The 12,354-nt window shown below is 44.6% G+C and overlaps 1 protein-coding gene across 1 annotated transcript in view; it reads right to left on the reverse strand.

Annotated features, from left to right (window-relative positions):
• The window catches only part of FAT3 (FAT atypical cadherin 3), a 466,547-nt gene that overhangs the window by 2,967 nt on the left and 451,226 nt on the right, over positions 1 to 12,354 (reverse strand). The window contains exon 25 of the mRNA XM_070943674.1: positions 10,297 to 10,356. Within this exon, the coding sequence (XP_070799775.1) occupies positions 10,297 to 10,356 (60 nt within the window). The remainder of the gene's footprint in view (positions 1 to 10,296; positions 10,357 to 12,354) is intronic.

Consider the following 12,354-nt stretch of genomic DNA (forward strand, 5'->3'; position numbering starts at 1 on the left):
GGCCACAAGTTGTGTGTTCCCTGGCCTATGGAATATGTGGTCTCCAAGTTTTCAAAATTGACCTATTCCAAGGCACAATAAGAAATGGCAAAACTTTTTCTATACTGTAGGGATTATCTGAACTACGACCTACTCTGCAAACATTTAGTAGCCTGTGCTGCAGGCATGTTAAGTGTATTCTACTACCCAGCTATTAAGTTGTCATTAAAGGAACAGAAGAAGTGGCAGGTAATAACAGACACTGAAAATTCAAGTGAGGAAAATAATGTATCTAATAGGATCCTGGTTATTCTGATGAAATAGGGTTTTCCTGCTTTTAAATATAAGCGCTAGAGACATGTTACAAAGACATCAGGTTAATGTTGAGAAAGAATATAAGTCTTTCTCTCAGAAATGCAAATCATGTGATTGCTGTGCAACGGGTTAGTGAAACACAAGATCTCGGTGCAATCTTAACACTGAAGTGGTACATATACACACCCGGAGGAGACCACAGAGTTGGTCTCCTCTGGGTCCCATCAGCTAAACAATGCCGGCTGGCGGGCCTGCGGGGGAGGGCCTTCTCTGTGGCTGCCCCAGCTCTCTGGAACCAGTTACCTCCTGAGGTCCGGACTACCCCCACCCTATTGGCCTTCCGGAAAGCGGTGAAGACCTGGCTTTTCTGGCAGGCCTGGGGCTGTTGATCTCGCTGTTCAATCTTGCGAGATCCAGCCATGGATGGTGTGCATGTGTTTTTAATGTTTTTAAAATGCTTTTATAATGTTTTTTTTTTTAAAAAAATTATGTTCACTGTTTGTATTATTTCTGTGGTAAGCCGCCTAGAGTCGCTTGGTAGTTGCGCGGCATAGAAATATGATGAATTAAATTAAATTAAATTAAATATTTATCTACTCGCATTTGCATGCTTTCGAACTGCTAGGTGGGCAGGAGCTGGAGCAAGTAACGGGAGTTCACCCTATTGTGCAGCACTCGGGTCTCTAACCTGGTCTGTCAGCTTTCCGGGTGACCAGCTCAGTGTCTTATTCTCTATGGCCATGCCTGAAATTGTGCAAGAAGGTACTCAGTGTAGCAAGTTCCACATTGCACGGTTGCATGGGTGGCTATTGTGGAAGAGTTGCAAATAGTGTGGTAAGTATTGAAAACTTGCAAGACCACAGCATGACTTTATTTTTTGGGAGGGTGGGAGGGGAAGCAGTCTGCAGGGTTGGGTTGGATTGGATAAATGTGATTTTTTTTTCCAAGCATTTTCTGAACACCCTGTATGTTTTATGGCGATAAATAAACTAGGCTAGCAGAAGGAAAAGACTTTCTCTCCTACCAGTGGTTGCAGCTCAGGTAGCGCTGTCTGAACCGGCCCTGACTATACAAAAACAAAACAAAAGCACATATTCAAACGTTCTCTTGATCAGGTGCAAGGAGCTTTTGTGTGTCACTCGTTGCAGTGTGGTTGTCCCCAACCTGGTACTCTCTAGATGTGTAGGAAGGGTAATTTTTTTTTTAGTTTGAGGCCATGCCAACGTGGACTTTGGAGAGTTTTAGAGGCTCACACTATCTGAAAGATGCCAGGTTGGGCAAGGCATGGTTATTTTTACACAACACAGCAGAACTCCACTAACCTCTTAACTTGCCGGCTCTGCAAGATACAACAACTCACTTTCCCTTCCTGGGTTGAAGCAAAAATCCCACAAGTAAGGTCATATACATTTCTGAATCGAAATATTCATTTGTTTGGTTGCTTTGGCTACTTCCAAGTACTGTAAAACTTTTCACATCAGTGCCACTAAAGTGTTGTGGCCCGTCGGTTGCCAGTCACTCCAGCAACCGAATCAGAGGAGGACGAGGAAGTGTGGGAGTCAAGGTTGTTGTGATCGCGGCAGCCCGGCAACTGGGACGCCGCCAGCGGATTGGCTAGAGGGGTGTGGTTAACACGCGCGGGAGAGTTACTGTGTTCTTATTTTGCCGCTGGAGAGATCAGTGAAATCATTTGCTTCCAGGAAGCATTCGAATCTCTCCATATAGGCATCCCATGTCTCTGCGAGGGCATCATAGGGAACAAACGTTGGTGGGGCCATCTCAGTCTCTCTATAGGGTCTCAGCAGGGGTTATATCCCACCTTCGTCGCCAGTATTCTGTTCTTAGCTGAGATTAATGAGGCGGGGGTTGCATAACAAGAATGGTTTATTTACCTCAACAGCAACGATACGAACAGGCAAAACAGAACAGCAACTTCAGCACTGACAGCTCTTTTATACCCCGAGCTGTCAGTGAGCTAACCAATAAGAACACAGTAACTCTCCCGCGCGTGTTAACCACACCCCTCTAGCCAATCCGCTGGCGGCGTCCCAGTTGCCGGGCTGCCGCGATCACAACAAAGGTCAGCATCAAGGCAAACTGAGAGCTCTGAGGGGGAAGAGGGAATGGAGCTGACAGAGAGAGAGAGACAGAGGCAGAGCCTGGGCCATCTGTCAGCCCTCAGATGGAGAGTCAACAGTCCCCAGGTCTGGAGGTGGATGATGAGGAAGAGGAGGAACAGCTGGATGCACAGAAGGCAGAGGAGAGGAGAGCAGTGGAAATCTATGGGCTGGTCCTTGGGATGGAAGAGCCACCGCTGCTAGCAAAGCCCCCCCCCCCCAGCTCTGGGGATAAAAGGCAGGGGGCGTGTTTGGGAGCTGGATCAGAACATAAAGTCATTCCAAACAATAGCCTTTTGTTGAGCATCTGGATAGAGATTTGCCAATTATTTTTCAGGTATACTAAATATGGGGAATGTTTGGAATTTCAGTTCTCTCGTTCCCTGATTCTGGTGATGATGGTTAGGAATTTAGTTTCAAAATATTAAGGAAGGAACCAGGCTAGAAAAGGCTGCTCTTCAGATCAAGATATTCCCATGCTTTCAAACATTGTGTGTCAGAAATTTATTTACTCCCTTCACTTCGTTTTTTTCTGACTTATGTGCGCTCAACTAAAAATGGTAAAAGAGAGAATAAAGTAGGCAGGTTTTATAGACAATAGGTTTTATAAATCTGATTAACTAGGTCAGTTCAGTGGGTTTTATAAGATTTTATGTCTATAATTTTGCATCTACCTGTTAATTTTAAATCTACCTGTTGATCCATTCATTCATACGTACATCAATATTTTGCTGATTTCTCCCTCCTTCCATCTTCTTGCCCTGATCACTCACTTTAATAAAGTTCTGTTCTGCTTTATTGTAATTCTTCCTGTTGGTATAATGGCAATTAGGAAGCAAAGATGCAGAAAGAATAGGCAAAGTGGGATCCATAAAATCATAGAGTTGGAAAAGATCATTTGCACCATCAAGGCAATCCTTGCTCAATGCGTGAACTTAAATCAAAGCATCCCTGAAACCTATCAATCCTCCCTTTGAAAGTTACCAATGATAAAGAACAAACCTGGGCATTTTACAGCTCTGGAGCCATATCCACCCCTTTGGTTGTCCGTGTCCAAATGTAGGAGATGACCAAGCAGAGTCCAATGGAGAAAGGGTCAAACGCCTCATCAGTCTTGAGTCCTTTCGTGCCCACAAGAGATCTAAGTCCTGCCCACCTTGAATTCCATTGACTCTTATCTACTGCCAATTTGCTTTGACTGTTAGTAGTTCAGATTCTTGTAGAGAGCTTTAGCGTACAATAAACCTACATATTTATTTGAACTGCCTGGACTCCTGATTTCCTGTACCTGATACCAGTTCATGGTGAGGTCAATAGGAAATTAGAAATCAAATGTAAATAAGTGTACACCATGCACGCAATACAGCTGCGTTGCTTTTATTTTGAAGGTGACTCCTAGTTATTTTTCAATTTACCTATGTGCGTCCGTGGGTGCCTATACACCTCACAGTAATCAGAACCATAAATTTACTGCATTTTATATAGCAATAAAATTAATACTGAGTAGAATTCAGTTCTGCCTATCGGTTTGGCCCTGTGGGAGAATTAATTGCTCACTTTGACATAAGAGTCTACTATGCTCTCAATTGTCTATAACAGGGTCTCCAACAGACCCTGTTGGCACGCAGCTCTCCTGAGCTCCGTTTTCGCTGGCAGAGGCACCGTGGGCCAGTCCTTTCTGGTTTCCAGGGCGGCTCCACAGGTCAGATCTAAGTATACCATGGGCTGGATTCGGCCTGCGGGCCGTGAGTTAGATACCCCTGTTCTAGGGCTACATTAACAGAATCTTACAAGTCTGAAAGTACAGATCTCCCGCCGTCTCTTTTTATCACCTGCTAAGTTAGAGGTGATGGTAATTACCTATACAGCCCTACCTGGCAGACTATCTGCGGGCAGCGACAGCTCCCCATCGCCCGGTGCGCTCTCACAGGGAGGGCCTCCTTAGGGTCCTGTCGGCCAGACAGTGTCGGCTGGCGACTCCCAGGGAGTGGGCCTTCTCTGTGGGCACACCTACTCTGTGGAATCAGCTCCCCCTGGAGCTCCGGATGGCCCCTGACCTTCGCTCTTTCCGCCGTGACCTCAAAACATGGCTATTTGGCCTGGCCGGATTGGACTGAAGGGTTTTTTTAAAGGGAATTTTATTGGTTTTTATATTTGAATACTGGATTTTATGTGTTTTTTTATCGTTGTGAGCCGCCCTGAGTCCTTTGGGAGAGAGGGCGGCATACAAGTTTAATAAAATAAATAAATAAATAAATAAATAAATAAATAAATAAATCATTTTTAAGTCTCTTTCCCTGCCTATTATTCAGCTATGGGCTATTCTTCCTTTTATCAGATGGCTGTCTAGGCAGCACCTCTTCCCCTGTCTTACAAGGCCATTCTCACATTCCATTTATAGGGAGGGAAGTTGAAGGGAAAAGGAGTCAAAGGGAGAATCCTCCGAGTCCGGGGTAAAGATGTTCTAGCTAATGCTACAACATCAAGAAGAAGATAAAGCGTTGGAGAGAGAACTGAAAGAATGAGAAATTCGAGAGTGAAATTTAGAAGGGGGGCTCCTTGTAAGAATTTAAAGACATGTTAGTGGTTCTTTTGCTAGTCCTCGACTTATCACCAAACTGAGCCCAAAATTTCCATTGCTAAGCAAGATGGTTGTTAACTGACTTGCACCCCATTTTATGACCTTTTGCCACAGATGTTAAGTGAATCACTGCAGTTGTGAAGGTAATCACGCTGTTAAGCGAATCTGGCTGCCTCCATTGACTATGCTTGTTGGAAGCCAGCTGGGAAGTTTACAAATGGTGATTACATGACCCCAGGATATTGCAACCATCGTAAATACATGCCAGTAGCCTAAATTCTGGTCATGTGACCACGGGAATGCTGCAACGGTCGTAAGTGTGAAAAACAGTCATCTTACTTTTTTCAGTGCTATTGTAACTTCGAACAGTCACTAAATGAACGGTTGTAAGTCGAGGACTACCTGCACGAGAGTAAGATTTTCTTCTCCACCTTGCGTCAGGGAAGAGCCTGAGGATATTAAACCTCCAAATTAGCAGCAGGAGGACGACACAGAATCCTTTTTTAGAAAAACATTTGGCAACCACAGGAGCACGGGTAAAACAAAATGGACTGCCAAGTCAGCATTGGGCCTTACAGGAACAAAGTGAAGAAGACAATCTTACGGCAATATAATGGAACAAAATATACATGCAGGCAGACATTTAGGGAATGCCCTTATGTAGCTCAGGAAAGAATCTGAGAATTGTCAGCTTAACTAACAAATCTAGGTAATAAATGTTTACGACTAGAGAAAAGAGTTCGGAGAAAATGGCGGTACGAGGTTCCCACAACATCTGTAAGTTCTGGTTAGAAAAGCATCATTCAGAAAGAAGCAATTGTGCAGTATAATTATTTGAGGATTATTTAGTTACCTGCAGACAGAGGACGCAAGTAAAAACTGGTTAGTTATTAGAAAACGGCCAGGGAAAGGAGAAGCTCATATGAAAGAGAAACATAAGAAGACTAAATTAGAAGGTCAATAGGATAAAAAGAATAGCAAAAAAGCCAAGAGGGGGATATAAGTAGGAACAGAGGTTTTATATACGCAATAAGTTTGGTCACAGAGCCAAAACCTGCCCAAATGTGACCCTGAAAATTTTATTGGTTGTTGATCTCCAAAGTTCATCTAAGTTGAAAAGAAAAAAACAAAACAAACCCCAAAACAAACAAAGGTCAATGGAAGAAATATGCTTGGTTTAATGATGCAGCTAGTCTTAACTGGTGTTAAAAGCAAAAAAGAAAAAAGAACAAAATACCAGTGCTCACCATTATTTTGTTAGAGGTTCTCCAAGAACAGGCATGCAAGAGTTCACTTAGTTTTCAGGAAGACACTTTCGGAAAAGACTCAGTTAGCGAAATATATTATTGGAGGATTTTAGCTCATCTATTTTGCGATGTGACGGTCGGCACCAATATCTCAGTATGTCATCATTTAATAATTGAAAGGGATTAGAGGAGGCCTAGCAGGCATGGTTAACAAAGCCAAATGAAAGGAATTAGGAGGGAGTAAGCCTAAATTCCAAGAAGTGAGATTGAGTGAGGAAGGGAAAAGGGTAAATTTTAACCAGAGATTAAGATACATCAGAAATGAGTCTAGTGTAGAAGCAGAGAGCCGATCACCAGTTGGAAGAAAGGACCGTTATGGCAGACTGAGGTTAGTTAGCAAACCATTCTAAATTTGTTCAAGGGAAAAAGCTCAAGAAAAGAAAAGTTCTAGAGTTGAAATGAGGACACAGCTTTGGGAATGAGCGAGGAACCACAAAGGAGACAAGACAAAGAATACAACAAAGAGCATTCGAGACTTGAGTAAATCTCCCGGCCCTTATTTGTAGAGGAATTTAAGCTTTGGCCTTGAGAAAGAAAAGGAGAAAGAGGAAACGATCCTCAATCTTTGAGAAAGGAGGAAGTGTGTGAGATTTGGGCCAGCTTTGCGTTGACCTTGTTGTTCTTAAAAAATGGGCACTGAAGGGGTTGAACACGCTTTCCAGATTTTGTTAATATAATCTACAACAAGGGTGTCAAACACAAGGCTTGTGGGCCAGTTCTGGCTGGCGATGTGGTCAGATCTGGCCCACGGGGCCATTTTGGAAAATGTAAGGGGCCAACCCATGTGGCTTTGACCCGGTCTACCCAATGCAGAGGAAACATCAGGCCAGTGTGGCTTTGGCCTGGTCTACCCAGTGCGAAGAGGGAACATGCTAGCAGTTTGGGAAGTGGTATCAAGCTGGCCACACACCCCCAGTCAGCCCCCCCTCCCCCGCCGAGGTCAAGCACAGCTCTGATGTGGCCCCCAATGAAATTGAGTTTGACATCCCTGACCTGCAACAATAAAGAAGCATTCCTGGAAATCCCAGTTTGGTCTAGTGCAGGAATGGACCATTGCTTTCCCCAAGGGGCCACATGAGAAACTGGAACTGTAGTGGGGAGATGAACCAATAGGGTTGTGAACAGTAGTCCCAGCGCTACTGGTTTGCTATCGGTAGTGCGTGGGCGCGCTCGCTCGCTTTGCGAGCATGTGGAGCTTCTGCACATGCACAGAGCATTTTTGATGACGTCTGGGCAGGTGGGCAGAGCCTCCCGCCGCTACCAGTTTGCCCGAACTGGGGCGAACCGGGAGCAACCCACTACTGCTTGTGAAGGTGCATAGGCGTGCACACAGGTGCCTATGTAAATTGGGGGAAAAAATAGAAGTTGCCTTCTAAATAAAAGCAATCCACGCGGGGCAGACAGGGACAACCAAAGGGTCAGATGTGGCTCGGGGGTTCTTAAAATGCCCAGGTCTGGTCTAGTGATTAAAGCACCCCCGCTAGAAACCAGGAAGCTGTGAATTCTAGTCCTGCTTTAAGCACTGAAACTGGCTGGATGATTTTGGCCCAACCACTCTCCCTCTCAGCCCAATTCACCACAAGGGTTGTTATTGTAGAAAATAGGAGGAGGAAGGAAGATTAGATATGTCGGTTGCCTTGAGTTATTTATAACAGTAATAAAGTTGGGATTAAAAAAAAATCTTAAAAAATCCACGAGTGTCTTGTTTCTTGACCCGGCCTACTTAGAAAAGGTGAATTATCTTAAGGAAATGGGGTATGTGGAAGAGTGAATTGCTCAGATGGATTTGGATTTCAAAGTTAAAAGGGTTTCCCCCCCCCCCCCCTCTCTGTGGATCAAAATCAGGTTTTGTGACATGGAGAGACCAAGAGGCTTTGTGCCTACCTAGTTAAATCACCTACCTTCTAGGTCTAAATATATAAAAGGACAGAAGTGTTCAGTAATGGACATGGGGATTCTTGGACTTGTGTTTGTAAGCATGGAGCACAGGGGTGAAATCTACTTACCTTCCTTACCGGTTCGGAAGTCACATGTGTACGCAGACCCTCTGCGCATGTGCAAAACCTTTCTGCGTATGCACAGAGGGTACAAAACACATTACTTCCTCGTTAAAACCAGGAAGTAACGACAACCGGGCGGGTGGGCGGAGCCTTGCCGGTTCTCCGAACCACCCGCCACGATCGCTACTGGATCGGGTGATCCGATCCGAACTGGGAGCATTTCACCCCTGATGGAGCAGCAATATTGCCTATATCAGTGATAGCGAATCTTTTCGGCACCGAGTGCTGAAAAAGGAGTGCGTGCACGTCTAGGCCGCAACCCAGAAGAGGAGCTGCTGAGGGCGCATGCGCGCGCCTGAAAATGAACTTCCAGTTTCTGCTACTGAACTTCCGGTTTCAGCCAGCTACTCTTCTGGGCTTCTGGTGCTCATGTGCACGTGATGATCTGCTGGCTGGTGCGCATGCTCATGCAGGAAAACGGAAGACCAGCTAGAAGTTCTTCTAGTTTCCGGCACTTTCCGCATGCAAAAAAGCCAGCTGATCGTTGCACGTGCATACGCGCCAGAAACCTGGAAGAGGAATGGGTGACGCCACGCGTGCCACTTTGGGTATGTGTGCCATAGATTCGCCATCACAGGCCTATATCAAGGAGGAGAAATCTGCACTTGGAGCTCAAGTGCAACTGAGGGAAAGTGTAACTTGCCTGTGGCAAAGGACTACAGGGTTTGGATGGTGGGCCAGATGTCAGCGAAGACAAAGATGCTGGAATCCAAAAATCCTAGAAGAGCATTTTCCCCCTCTTTCTAGTTTCTCTAACATACAGGTAAGTCCTCTACTTAGGAGCGGTTGCTTAGTGACTGTTCAAAGTTATGATGGACTCCCCTCCTCAAAAGCTATTTACAACCTGGTTCCAAAGTGATGGCGCCCTCTTGTGGTCACATGACTACATTTCCGGTACTTGGCCAGCATTGACAGCCATTTGCAGCATCCCTTGGTCATGTGACCATGATTTATGACACCCCAGCCCCCAATTTTTCCTCCCGGAAACTTGTGTTTATTTCTGGTTTTCAGCGGGAAAAAAAGCCCAATAGTGAACATTGGGCTCACATAAGGACCGCAGTGTTTGCTTTATAACTGTTGCAAAAAAAGTTGTAAAACCGGGTCTGGTTACCTATGACGTTCTGCTTTATGACCACTGCGACTATAATTTGGCAGGCTCCATTATGGTCATAAGTCAAGGACCACCTGTAGATGTGAGCCCAGGAACGAAAGTGCACAGAAGGAAGTTGAATGAGGGTTAACAGATAAGACACTGTAAAAAAAGGTTTATATGGACCTGTATATGGGTACTGCAGTGTTTGTCTAATGATGAATTTATGTCAGCCGTGGGGAAACTCTTAAGAGATATGGACTTCAACTCCCAGAATTCCTCAGCTAGCATGTCAGCCTGGGGAATTCTGGGAGTTGAAGTCCACATATCTTGAAGTAGCCAAAATTGAGAAACGCTGATACAGCGTGTTAAGCTAAGGCCTCTGTCCATATACTGTTATGTTAAATACCCCTGTAAGCAGAGAATGACTGTAAACATATGTTTCCCTATCTTTGACACAGCTCCTTTGTATTCAGTTAGTTGCATTTGGTTCAGTTTTGAAGGGTATCACTTATTTGGGGACTCGCTTCCCTCCCCAGACAAAATCTGATTAGAAACAAAGCCTTCAATTCTCTTAAGGTCTGCAATCCATAATAAAGCAAAGTATGGTAATTTGTTTTGGTTGCTATCTTTTCAAAATCTTCCCTCTTTGCCAAAGAATGGTTTGCCGAGTCCTGGCTAGTCAGTGTGAGTTAATAAAGTTCTGCTGTGGTCTTTTTTTTTATATAGAGGAACAAAAATCAGACAAACAATTAACAAACAATAGACGACAGTGCAGGAGGAGAAGGTCATATCTATACATACATACATACATATATACAGCATATATATTTAAAAGATTAAATACCTTCGTTTTCTATTGTGTCAACTACATTGTTGACAAGCTGTATGACAGTCACAATGGAAGCTTGCGGGAGGAGGAGAGCAGAAATAAAGGAAGGACAGTCTCAAGTTAGTAATTTATTTATTTCACATGAGAGGTTATCAACGAACACAATCTCAGATTAGCTGTGAGACCAACTACAGAAGGGTAGACGGTTACAAATGAATTAGGCAATGGTTTGAGAACATTTCAACATCTGGTAACTCCATATACACACACACTTGAGTATTTTTTCCCCCATAACAGGGCAGCAAATGGGGAGAAAACACAAAAAACGCAATGAGATGACTACCGCCAGTTCATAAATCCAACCTGGGAGATTCAATGAATCTGAAGACTGTCCCCAAGTTGGATAATGAAAACATCTGCAAGAAAACAACCGAGCTCAGAGAGCACCAAGGACTCCACAATTCAATGACTTTAGCTGACGCTCATCTCTAAATGGCAATTGCTTAAAAAACCCCAAACCCTTGAGATTAAGTGCTGCCTTTGAAGTGCCTCTTATCTTCCAGGCAGCCAGAATAATTTAAGGTGGTTTTATAAAAGTGTTTGGCTAAATTCCACCCCCTCACCACCACCATTAGGATTACTTGCTTCTGAATGAACACAAAGTCTTAGTGGGGAATTAATTACAAATTCTGCTTGGGAAACATTTAGAGACAGGTAGAAGGGTAGATTAAACATTGCTCATTAAATAGTTGCTGTTTAAAGGCTACTTATCCCTTAATTATTTTTTAACATCCCTTTAAGCCAGAGACGGCCGCTTATTCAATGTTGGGATTATCAGCGGTGTCAAAAGAGAAAATTTCACATTAGCAACAATCACAATACAGCTAGTAAACCAGGGGTGTCAAACTCGATTTCATTGAGGGCCGCATCAGGGTTGTTTTTTACCTCAGAGGGGCTGAGGGGGGGGGCATGGCCAGGGTGGGTGTGACCAGCTCGACATCACTTGTGTCAGGGGCTCTTGTGGTGGCTCGAGCGCTCGCGGCCCTCCTGAACTCCGTTTTCGCTGGCAGAGGGTTGAGGGAGGTCGTCGCAGCCGAAAATGGAGCTTGGGAGGGCTGCATGTGGCCCTCCCAAGCTCTGTTTTTGCTGGCAGAGGTATTATGGGCCGGTCCTTCGCTGTTTCCAAGGCAGCCCTGTGGGCCAGATCTAAGCGCCCCACGGGCCGGATCTGGCCCCCGGGCCTTGAGTTTGACACCCCTGCAGTAGACTAATGTTAGAATAAGACTTCCTTGTAGATCATTGGTTTACCTAGTTGAGAATTGTTTATTTGGATGAGCATTTATCCCAGGATCACCCAACAGATTTCATTATCAAGTGTAGCTTGAATTTTTAACTCAAGAGCAACAATTATTGGAATAAAGCTTTTTTATAACATGAGATATGGGCAAGAAGGGGGAGAAACCAGCGTCTGCATTTCCTGCATCGGATGAGGAGAGCACATCTTTCTTCTTCTATCCTGGCCACTTTTTTACAGAGGCATGGTTCAGAGCGTTTTAATAAACTGCATCCCTGTTTGATTTGGTGGCTGCGCTGCCTCAGATAGAAAGTCCCTACAGAGAGTGGTAAGGACAGCCGAGAAGATTATAGGAAACTCGCTTCTTGTTATTCAGGATACTGCTTATAAACACTATGTGCTTAAAGCTCAAAGCGACTGTAAGAGACCCCACACACCCACTAAACGCCAAAGGCGCACGGAATGCTGTTACCTTCCCACCAAAGGTGATCCCTATTTTTCTACTTGCATTTTTTACATGCTTTTGAACTGCTAGGTTGGCAGAAGCTGGGACAAGTAGTGGGAGCTCACCCCGTTACGCCGCACTAGGGATTCGAACCGCTGAACTGCCGACCTTTCGATCGACAAGCTCGGCGTCTTAGCCACTGAGCCACTGCGTCCTAGTTAAATTGAAGACTTTGTGAAAATTCCCCCAAATCCTTGTACATCCCATTTTATTGTTTTTCCTAGTATCTGGGCACCCTTACAGTCTCAAAAATTTCCAGCCAATATGACCTTGA

The sequence above is a fragment of the Pituophis catenifer genome, unplaced genomic scaffold (genome assembly GCF_029215685.1).
Source record: "Pituophis catenifer annectens isolate HBS135680 unplaced genomic scaffold, rPitCat1.0.hap2 SCAF_4, whole genome shotgun sequence".
In the NCBI taxonomy this organism is placed as follows: domain Eukaryota; kingdom Metazoa; phylum Chordata; class Lepidosauria; order Squamata; family Colubridae; genus Pituophis; species Pituophis catenifer.